The sequence below is a fragment of the Ailuropoda melanoleuca genome, chromosome 8, assembly GCF_002007445.2.
Source record: "Ailuropoda melanoleuca isolate Jingjing chromosome 8, ASM200744v2, whole genome shotgun sequence".
NCBI lineage: Eukaryota > Metazoa > Chordata > Mammalia > Carnivora > Ursidae > Ailuropoda > Ailuropoda melanoleuca.
In genome coordinates this window covers 36,315,571-36,326,997 of record NC_048225.1, presented here as the reverse complement: position 1 = coordinate 36,326,997, position 11,427 = coordinate 36,315,571, and the positions used below count along the sequence as shown (strand labels likewise).

The following is an 11,427-nucleotide window of genomic DNA, read 5'->3' as shown; positions in this document are numbered from 1 at the left end:
TCGGGCGGCGCCGAAGCTGGGGGCTTCCGCGGAGCGCCTCGGCGCTGGCGGCTGCCGGCCTGCTGTGCACCGCCCTGGCCGCCTACTTCTGCTGGAGGCAGCTGCCGCCGCTGCCCTGGGCGTCCTCCGCCCCGCCGCGGCCGGTGGGCGTGCTGCTGTGGTGGGATCCCTTCGCCGGGCGCGACAGCGGCGCGAGGCGGCCCCCGGACTGCGGGCGGCGCTTCAACATCAGCGGCTGCCGCCTGCTCACCGACCGCGCGGCCTATGCGGAGGCCCAGGCCGTGCTCTTCCACCATCGGGACCTCGTGAAGGGCCTCCCCGACTGGCCCCCGCCCTGGGGCGTTCAGGTGCGCGGGCCCGAGGAGCTCGAGTTGCGGGTGTTGGACGACGAGGAGGTGGCGGCGGGGGCCGCCGAAGCCCGGGCCACCTCGGGCCTCAGGCCCCCGGGCCAGCGCTGGGTGTGGATGAACTTCGAGTCGCCCTCCCACTCCCCGGGCTTGCGCAGCCTGGCGGGTGACCTCTTCAACTGGACCCTCTCCTACCGGGCCGACTCGGACGTCTTCGTGCCTTACGGCTACCTCTACCCCAGGACCCACCACAGCGACCAGCCGCGGGGCCCGGCGCCGCCGCTCGCCCGGAAACGGGGGCTGGTGGCCTGGGTGGTGAGCAACTGGGACGAGCGCCAGGCCCGGGTCCGCTATTACCACCAGCTGAGCCAGCACGTGGCCGTGGACGTGTTCGGCAGGAGCGGGCCCGGCCGGCCGCTGCCGGACGTCGGGCTCCTGCACACAGTGGCCCGCTACAAGTTCTACCTGGCCTTTGAGAACTCGCAGCACCTGGATTATATCACCGAGAAGCTCTGGCGCAACGCGTTGCTGGCCGGGACCGTGCCGGTGGTGCTGGGCCCCGACCGTGCCAATTACGAGCGCTTCGTGCCCCGCGGTGCCTTCATCCACGTGGATGACTTCCCTAGTGCCTCCTCCCTGGCTGCCTACCTGCTCTTCCTCGACCGAAACCCAGCAGTCTATCGTCGCTACTTCAACTGGCGCCGGAGCTACGCCGTGCACATCACCTCCTTCTGGGACGAGCCCTGGTGCCGCGTCTGCCAGGCTGTGCAGACCGCTGGGGACCGGCCCAAGAGCATAGGCAACTTGGCTCGCTGGTTCGAGCGGTGAAGCCACTCGCCCCTGAGTGCAACCCAGGGAGGTCAAACTGTTGGCTTTTTGAGCCTCAGCTGTGCATCTCCTTGACTACTGAATCATGGGACGGAGTTTTCCAAACGCCCCTTTGTACTCTATGGGGAAATGGTGATTTACCAATCAACATTATTCAGCACAAAGACTGGGTGGGAAGGACTCCTGGTTCTCATGGGCTTTTGCACAAATAGCAGTCGGGCTCTGTCTGCTGTAGATGGGCATCAGTGTTCACCTGTAGAGAAGGGAGCCCTTCCTCACCTTGTAACCAGCGCAGAGGGGAAGAAATAGCCTATCTACCAGAAGCCTTTGAGTCAGTTGCTCTGACTTTCCTCATCCGCCACAGGCCATATTTGTGGCCTGTGCTGAATCCAAATCCACACACACTGCTCCTTGACTCCGGTTTCAGGGGGCCCATGTGCAGCAAGCCCCTGGTTTTAGAAGGAGACTTGTTGTGGAACAGTGATAGGACTAGGGCCACAAGTGGGTCTTTCTCTTTGTTGGTTGAATTTGAAATTCTCATCTCCTAAAGAAGATGAGGCGGGTGGTTCAAGAATCCGTTGACTGTTCCTTAACAATTCCTTTTTGTTCCCCTGCCCTATGAATGCAAAGAGGATGCTAGATTGAAGAAGAGTTAAGATGAATCTATAGTTATACCTCACTTTTATACAAATATATTTTTGAAAAGCTGCTTTTAAATCAAGTCCCAAATTCACTGCTTTAGGAGAGTTCAGCATTTAATGCAACCCTATGGAGAATCCCTTTGCAATGTGAATAATCATCTCCTAACTTATTTCCTCTGTGTCTATGTTCCTCTAGAACATAAACTTTTTAAAAGGCGTATTAAAAATACAGATGTGAAAATAAAGCAGAAGCAACCTTCTTCCCATGTTCCAGAAAACCAGCCTGTGTTTACAAACAGAGGAGAAGGAAGCCACAGTGTCACTTTCCACAAAATTATTTGTTCTTATCTTTTTTACTGGACCCAAAATTTCAGCAGGAATGTCAGTTCTCCACGGGTGCTGGCATTACCCGTCTGCAGAACAATGAAAGAGATCGTACCGCGGTCTGGAATCATGGAAAAGGAAAAGAGTTTCGTGGTGTCCGTTCCGTTAATGCCAGGTCCCCCCCGGCCCGGTCAGTTTTTAGTTAAATGTTTAGTTGCTAGGAAATGAAACTAAATTAGTCCCTGCAGTGAGCTTTGGCTTTTGTTAAAATCTAAATCTGCACCTTTCCTTGGGGCCAGCAGGTTCCCCTCCTGGTCTGCATGGCAGTACAGTACATCCTCACATTCCTAGTGACCTTGAGACTGTGTCATGGGGCCACCTTTGAAAATATATGCATTGCCTTGAAAAGCTGTTGAATAAATAGCTTAGTAGGTGTCACCGCATGCCTACTTTGTGCCAAACATTGGGCTTCAGGCGCCAGGAAAGACACAAAAATGTGTAAGGCAAGGAAGGTCCTTTCCTTTAAGGCTCCTCGAATCTGCCACTGCCAACAAGTAAATGATTAACTTTGATAAATCAATTGGCAGAACCTATTTGTTTAAAGTGACATTCTTCAATGTAATACAGGCCGTAGGTCAATTATTAGAAAGCCAGTTGATTTACAGCCTCAAACATTGGTTTCTTTTTCTCCTCGATGCATTATTTTTTTTTCCAGTTTTATTGAGAAATAATTAGCACATATCACTGTATAAGTTTAAGGCATAGAGCGTGATAGTTGGTTTACATAGAATGTGAAATGATTATAGGTTCAGCTAACATCCATCCTCTAATATAGACAAAATATAAAGAAATCCTGAATTTATTATACTGAGCCTCAGTGACTGATTATTGTGGGTATGGTCCAAGATTAATTAGGTTTATATGAAGTTCTGCTGTAAACAGTAATTGTGCACTTGATTAGGATAATTAGCTGAATCATAAAGTAAGTTTTGTCTCTGCACATTTGTTGCAGAATCACTTGAAAAGCTCACTAAAATCCAAGTACTTCGATTCTTTTTTTCCTTAAAAGGAGAAACTAAAGCCCATGGATAAAATTCCCTTATTTAAATATTATGGTGTGGGTGAAATTACAAAGTATCAGCCAGCCAATAAAGAAAAAAGTTAAAATTCTATTCTTTTTAAAAAAGATTTTATTTATTTATTTGAGAGAGAGAGTGAGTGAACACGAGGGGGGAGGGAGAGGAGGGGCAGGCAGAGGGGGAGAAACTGACTCAGACCATGACCCAAAACTGGTCAGATGCTTAACTCACTGAGCCGTGCAGGTGCTCGGAAAAATTCTATTCTTAAAATGAGTATTTATGAGGTATTGGCCGATGATCTTGGTGTTGTTGGGAATCTACATGGGGTTGTGGGAGAGTGGATTTTGGAGGTTATCTGGCTTAGATTTGATTCCAGCTGTGTGACCTCTGCAAATTAGTAATAACCTTGAGCCTCAGATTCCTTATCTGAAAAATGGAGGAGGACGACGGTACTTCACAGCTCATTGTGAGCATTTGGGGAAGTAAAATAAATAAAGGTGCTCAACATATAGCAGTCAGTGGCAAAAGAGAAATTTTTTCCTTCTTTTTTTGCAGTGATTTCAGGGTGTCTATCCATTTGTATGTCTAAAATTAAATCTCAACAGGTTATATCTGAAATAAAAAGGAATCTCGTATTGTGTATTTCAAATATATCCCTAAAGCTAAACTATATTATTTCAAGAATCACCATTGTTATTTAGATTGAACTTGAACTTGCAGACTAGGAGGAAGCACCTGTGCTTTCTTTGAAAAAAAAAAGATTATTAAAGTTATATAGTTACATGAGTAACTATTATTTTACTGATGCTCTTCTTAGTGGTAAGTCCATTTAAAACTAACTACGTTTATTAAATATTTAGCATAAGGAAGGTAAACTTGCATTTTTATGTGCAAATTTTGGATAAAGAACAAACAGGATGTTTTTTAGGCTGATCTCGTCAGAGAGTAAGAGAAATATAGCAATTGCTCATTTTATGTTATTTTTCATATTCTAAATTGAGTAGGTAAAAAGTCATATCCATTCATATAAGAATGCATATACATGCATCCTATATATTTAAAAATGTCTTTTCTATGATTGTCGTGCCCTCCCTTTAAGGCATAAACTTTTCTTTCAAATGTATTACAAATTTCATATTTTTGAAGATTTATTTATTTATTTGACACACAGAAAGAGAGTACAAGCAGGGGGAGCAGCAGACAGAGGGAGAAGCAGGCTCCCTGCTGAGCAGGGAGCCGGATATGGAACTCCATCCCAGGACCCTGGGATCATGACCTGAGCTGAAGGCAGCCGCTTAACCGACTGAGCCACCCAGGTGCCCTCAAATTTCATATTGCACTCGATGACTCTAATGACATGAGCATACCTGGAATGATACTGGGATCAGGAAGACAGTCTGACTTGCTTTCGGTATTCATACTCCTTTCCGGTTTCTAAGCCGTTTCCTGACAGTAAGTTAGAGGAGACAGGGTGGGTTCATGGAAAGAGCTTGCAATTTGGAGTCAGAACCCGGGTATGTGGTTCAGCCACTTTCTGCCCCTGTGGTCCTGATTAGGCATGTTACTGGAACTCTCTGAGCTTTAGCTTCCTCCTTTACAATGCATGAATGCCCCTGCAAAATACGGATTACATGTGATCATGTGTCCCAAAGTGCTTTGTACATGGTAAAGTCCTACACAGTTACAGTATACTCTAAATTTTCAAAGTTTTAGAACAGGATGAGCAAACTCTAGGTAACGCGCCAGAGTAAATATTTCAGGCTTTGCAGGCTGTCCAGTCTCTGCTGCCGCCAAGCTCTGTTGATGCAGCACAAAAGCAGCCACTGGCAATACATAAACGGACGGAGTGCCTGGATTTGGCAACGCCATGCTAGACTTTAGACATAGAAGGAATTTGAGGACCTACCTGATGGCTATTTCTTAGAAGGGATTTAAGAATTGGAATTGAAGAGTTTTGGAGGCAGATACTCCTGGGTTCCTAGATCAGCTCTGCAACACTCCCTAATTGTCTTATCTTGGGTACGTCATCTTGTCTTCTGTGTTTGATACTCCTGTCCCTAATCTGTAGTTTATGGAGGTGTTGGGAGAATGAGATCAGACACTTCAAGTACTCAGTACAGTGTCTGGCACATAGGAGGCATCTGGAAGAAGTTAGCTGTGATTATCACCAGTCCGTTTTACAGAGGAAGGAGTCCAGACTTGCCTGAAGTTACGGTCGTAGCGGCCGAACCAGCTGTGCTTGTCACAAGTCACAACCCCTCTGTCACTTGAACTGCAAAATGAGGGGGTTGGACAAAGTCCTTTTTGGGGAACTTCTAGTTTCACTTGCTGTCATTCTGCCGACTGGTACCCCAGGGCTTAAGAACTAATTCACCTCCTCACGTGCCTTCCTTACAGTCTGGAAACGACTTCCTACCCAGCAGCAGTAAACTGGCAGCAAACCAGGCAGCAGAGAGGGAGATCCTGATACACACACACACACACACACACACACACACGCACACACATATATCTAGACACACACATACACACATATTAAAGTGTCACATGCCTTAGATATGAGGGAAGGGAGCCAAGTTCTTGGTAATTAGTATGGTGAATAATTGCATTGAACACATTGCGAGTCCTTTTTTGGATGTATCTCAGGGACTTTTATGCTACCCATTCCCATAACAAATCAAGTATTTATGTATGCATGTTCAGATTATTTTGATAAAATGATTAAAGTGTTAAGATGGAAAGCGACTCCTCGTTTATAACGCACATCCTCCAGGCACTAACGTGTGCAACCATGACGCGCGGGGTGTTTCTTGGTTGAGGGATTTCTGTAGGTCCATCGGTTCTGAATTGGTAACTAAAAGGTGATGGTTTTGTCTCTTCTGAGTTGCACCAGGTCTAATTCAGCTCGTCCTTTTATATTTCTTGCCTGGCTTCTTCACTTTAACCTGGTGGCTTGTCTTTCCTTTCTCTCATTCCAATTTATTTTACTAAGTGCTCCAACACACTCTATGTGCCGTCTTCACCTCCTGTTCAGTAAACTAGATAATGCCATTTTAGCAGAGGTGGAATAAAGGCTGAGAACAGGATGGTGGGCAGAGGCATCCTTCTTAACAGCTGATGCTCAAATTATTGGAAAGGGAAAAACACTGAATATTTTCTCCACTTTCCTTTCTTCAGCACACACACACACACACACACACACTGATGTGCTCATTTCAGGACAGATTGTGAAAACCGATGATGGCCGGCTGAGAGTAGGACCAAGAGTGACAGGGAAAGAGGATTCAATGGTGAGTAGTCAATAGCGAGTAACAAATGAGTGAAAAGGAGCATGCACCAGAAAGTAGGACACCTGGTGAGCATACGTGAGGAGTGCAGAGAAAAAAGGAAAAAGCAAAGACATTGGAGTAAACGAGTAAGAAGTGTTTGAAGAGAAAGCAAGAAGAGCAGATAGAAAAGAAGGAGGTGGAAGATAAGGGCTAACTGGAAATATGGCATCTGTTGGCACATGGGAAGTGAAATCGAGAAGTCTGAACTCACTGACAGGGGAAGTCAGGACCTTGACAAGGAGTGCACTAACATTTCAGCAGATATGGAAAACTGTCCCCTGATTCATTACAAGAGATTCTTGAACTCTTGTGAATGCTTCTTTTTTATCTCACAAAACTGACATTTTTTGCAGGTTTTTGTTTGTTTGTTCGGTGTTTCGTTTTTGTTGTGTTTTTGTTTTTTTTTAAATACCCAGTTGGCGTACTTCAAGTGTACTCAGCATCTACTTGTAGAGAAATTTATTGTTGTTTTATTAGCCAGAATCATCAAATGACTCCTTTGGAAAAAAGTCAGAGGAAAATAAGACTCGGTACATTGGATAGACTTATTAGTTTCATGAGGAAACCTATGATAAAACTATTTCAATAAGTTGTAAAGGATTGGAGTTTTGAGATCTTTGAATTCATGGTTTTTTAAAAAGATTTATTTATTTATTTTAGAGAGAGTGTGTGTGTGAGAATAGGGGGAGGGGCAGAAGGAGAGAGAGAGAGAATCCTTAAGCAGACTCTCTTCCCTGACATGAGGCTCGATCCCAAGACTGTGAGATCATGAGCTGAGCCAAAATCAAGACTCAAATGCCCAACCAACTGAGCTACCCAGGTGCCCCTCTAATTCATGTTTTTAAAAATTACTGAATTTTATCTAAATATACTAAAAAAAAATTGTCCTGTTAGACCATGAGTGCTAAACATTTTAATCTGAGTTATTTTTAAGAGGGGAGAAAAATGGACTTTTCAACAACACTTAATGAACATTTCTTTTTTTAAAAAAAAGGTTTTACTTGTTTATTTTGAGAAAGCACAAGCAGGGGGAGGGACAGAGGGAAAGGAAGAGAGAGAATCTCAAGGAGACTCCACACTGAGTGCAGAGCCGGACTCAAGGCTCCATCTCACAACCCTGAGATCATGACCTGAGCCAAAATGAAGAGTTAGACTATTAACCGACTGAGCCACCCAGGTACCCCGTTAATGAACATTTCTTGTGAGATCACAAACTAAGTCTTTTCTATGTTCTTCCCAAAAATGCAAGTGCTACGGCCTCTGGTCTCAACAATTACCTACCTGATTATTTTCACTAATACTACAGTTAAAAATAAATGTCATTGTGAAGTATCATCTTCAAAACGACTCATCTCTATAGGGATTTTGCTCTCCTAGCAACCAGGAACACCTGCATTATGATTTTTCTCGTTCTCCTAAGGTTAGGTAAACATTTCAGAAATCTCTGTTCCTCTACCTGAAACTTAGTCCGAGATACAATTAGGCACAAGTATCTTAGTGATCAAGCCGTTAGATAAAAATGAATCTTATCTAACAATTTAACAAGGCTCCTTTTTTGAGAGGTACAAATTTGTGGCTCTTAAACAGGAATTGTTTGCCAGAAGTTCACTAATATTTATTATTTATTAGACTTCTACTAAACACAGGGTGCAGGGTGCCTGGGTGGCTCAGTCGTTAGGCATCTGCCTTTGGCTCAGGGCATGATCCCAAGGTCCTGGAATCGAGCCCCGCGTCAGGCTCCTCTGCTGGGAGCCTGCTTCTTCCTCTCCCGCTCCCTCTGCTTGTGTTCCCTCTCTTGCAGACTGTCTTTCTCTCTGTCAAATAAATAAATAAAAAATCTTAAAAAAAACACACAAAAAAACCCCCACAGCGTACTTTCCATATATTTTTCCCCTTTGCATTGAAGGCATTGTGGTAGGCAGCCTCTAAGATGATACCTGTTTGTCTCTACCCCCTGGTGTCCAAGCACTTGTGTAACTATCTCCCTTTGAGTGTCGTTTGGATTTATGGACTCAAGTCTTTTTTTTTTTTTTTTAAAGATGTTATCTAACCATTTATTTGAGAGAGGAGGAGCAAAGGGGGGGTCAGAGGCAGAGGGACAAGCAGACTCCCCAAGGGGGGGGGGTGGGCGAACCTACAACCCTGAGATCATGACCTGAGCTGAAATCAAGAGTTGGATGCCCAATGGACTGAGCCACCCAGGTGCCCCTTCAGGGCCTCATTTCTAATGAATAGAATATGGCAGAAGAGCAAGGCTGAAACTTTGAAATTAGGTTATTAAAAGTTTGGTTTTCTGTTTTGGGAGCCCTTTCTTGCTTTCTAGCTTGCCAGCTCTGAGAGAAGCCAACTGACATGATGGGAGCTGCCTTGTGGCATGAGACTGAGGAAGGCCTTCTGGACAACTCTGGTGAGTTGCCCTCAGTCCAACAGCTCAAGAGGAACTAAGTGCTGCCAACCAGATGAGTGAGCTTGGAAGCAATTCTCCCCAAGTGGAGCCTTCAGATGAGTCCCCAGGCCCAGCTAGCATCTTAACGGCAACGTCAGGAGAGACCTTGTATCAGAGGCCCCTAGGAGCACCACGCCTGCATTCCTGACCCACAGAATCTGTGAGATAACATTTGTTGTTTTAGAGTTTGGAGGTATTTGCTGTGCAGCAATAGCTAACAAATGCAGTCATTATCCCTATTTTAGAGATAAGAAGACTGAGAATTGAACTGGTTAATCATGTACAATTATGCAGATAATACCTGAGCCAGGATTCTGGCTCCATTTGGTTCCAAATCTTTTTTTCATTATAGTATCCTGCTTTTCATTAAGTCTAAGTCTTGCAGTGACTGTGACGTACGCCCCTTTGTCCTAGTGTATTATGAGTTTCATTAGTCCTCAGCTACTGATCTGGGCAATCTTCTTAACTACTCTCAATTTGAAATATGGGGGCATATATTTAGCACTGGCTTACCAGGAAGCTTGCTGGGACTTCCATGTCTGGACATTTGGAAAGAAGTAGGAGCCAGGACTGAGAGGGGGTTAGACAAGGTCAGCCAACTCACTCACTAGAGGCAATGCCTTTGGTTGGTCGCCAGCAACCCTTACCTCTTGTATCTACAAGAGCCTGGAGACCTCGTGGTAAGGGCTGGTATCAAGCTAACAGCAGTTGTGATCTTCTAGACTAAATACCAGAGTCTCCAGGTGGACAGGACGATGCGCCAGACGGGTAACAGCAAACTTGCTATTTCAGATGGTCAGTCCATGTGGTTTAAAGCAGGATCACAGTCCCATGATAGGAGGGCAGGAAATGGGGTCCAGTCCCTAGAGCAATGAGATTGGTAAGAAGAGAGAAGATTCCAGATCTTCTGAACCAGACTGGGGCGGGAGAGGCTGGAAATCACAACTACTCTTCTTGGCTGGTCCCTCTGGGGCCAGGTTCCTTATCATGACACTAGCTTTCTAGTTCTCTGCATTCTCAGGGATGGAATGATGGTGAATACTGGCCACATGAAGAAATAGTGCTGGCTCTGAAGCAATGTGTAGCTGAAGATAGCATTGATTTCAGCTCCTGACTTACTGTAGCCATGGCTCTGGATTTTCCCAGATCCCCCAATTTACAATATTTTCTCATGGATGCATATTTCTCCCCATTTCCTAATTTTGGATTTTAAAATGGTATCATAACTTTGGCGGATAGCCTTGATGCTCATGGATTGCTGATTGAAAGTTTATGCCATCTGTGGTAGATTCCCCAGTTCAAGCTGGACAAGACCCTTTTGGCTGTGAGTGAATGGAAAGAAGAGGGGTGTGTCATTCTGGACAAGGAGATAAGGTGCGCTGGGCAGGAAGGATGGGAGGGGGGCAAGAGATCATTCTAGGGAGCAAATCAGGATCTGATGGTGAAAAGCCTTATAAATGAAGCTAAGAATTTTGGATTGTTTCCGAAGAGTGAGGGGCACCATCAAAGGCTTCAGTTTGGTTTACCCAGAATAAATGCCAAAGAGGAGCCATGGCCTTTGCAGCTGCCTCCTCATTTTACAGATTTCTGAGCAGATAGCCGTCATAGTTGTTCAGCTCCCCGCGTTCATTTACATGTCTGAAGCCTAAAGAACTGCAGTTAGTTAAAGTAATCCACTCCAGTGATTCTGATGGCCCAGCACTGTGGATGCCCCTCCAGGATCCAGGAAGCAAGTCTTGTGGTCAAGTTCCATTATTCCCCAAATTTTCTTCCTGCCTCTTTGGACACAGTTTCTCCCACCACCACCCGGTTTTGACAACCACTGATCTGTTTTCTACTGCTATAATTTGCTTTTTCTAAAACATCATAAATGAAACTGAACACTAGGGAGCCTTTCAATCTGGCTTCTTTTGCTTAACATAATGCATTTGACACACTTCAATATTATTGCATGTATCAGTAGTTCCTTTTTTTTTTTTTTAAATCTTATTTTATTTAAATTCAATTAATTAACATATAGTATATTTTTAGTTTCAGAGGTAGAGTTCAGGGCTTCATCAGTTGCGTATAACACCCAGTGCTCATTACATCACGTGCCCTCTATAATGCCTATCACCCGTTTACCCCATCCCTCCCACCCACTACTCCTCTAGCAGCTCTCAGTTTGTTTCCTAGAGTTAAGGTCTCTCTCTCTCTCTCTCTCTCTTTTTTTTTTAAATTTGACAGAGAGAGAGAGAGAGCACAAGCAGGGGGAGCAGCAGGCAGAGGGAGAGGGAGAAGCAGGCTCCCCTGCAGAGCAGGGAGCCCGATGTGGGGCTCAATCCCAGGACCCTGGGATTTGACCTGAGCTGACGGCAGTTGCTTAACCAACTGAGCCACCCAGGTGTCCCTAGAGTTAAGGGTCTCTTATGCTTTGTCTCCTCTGATTTCCTC

General features: G+C 45.2%; 1 protein-coding gene across 1 annotated transcript; it reads left to right on the top strand.

Annotated features, from left to right (window-relative positions):
• Positions 1-5: 5 nt before the first annotated feature.
• Positions 6-5,960, top strand: FUT4 (fucosyltransferase 4; the record flags this gene model as incomplete). The annotated part of the gene is made up of 1 exon (XM_002929797.4): positions 6-5,960. A coding segment is annotated over one exon (1,170 nt), but the record flags the coding sequence as incomplete, so codon positions are not given.
• Positions 5,961-11,427: the final 5,467 nt, after the last annotated feature.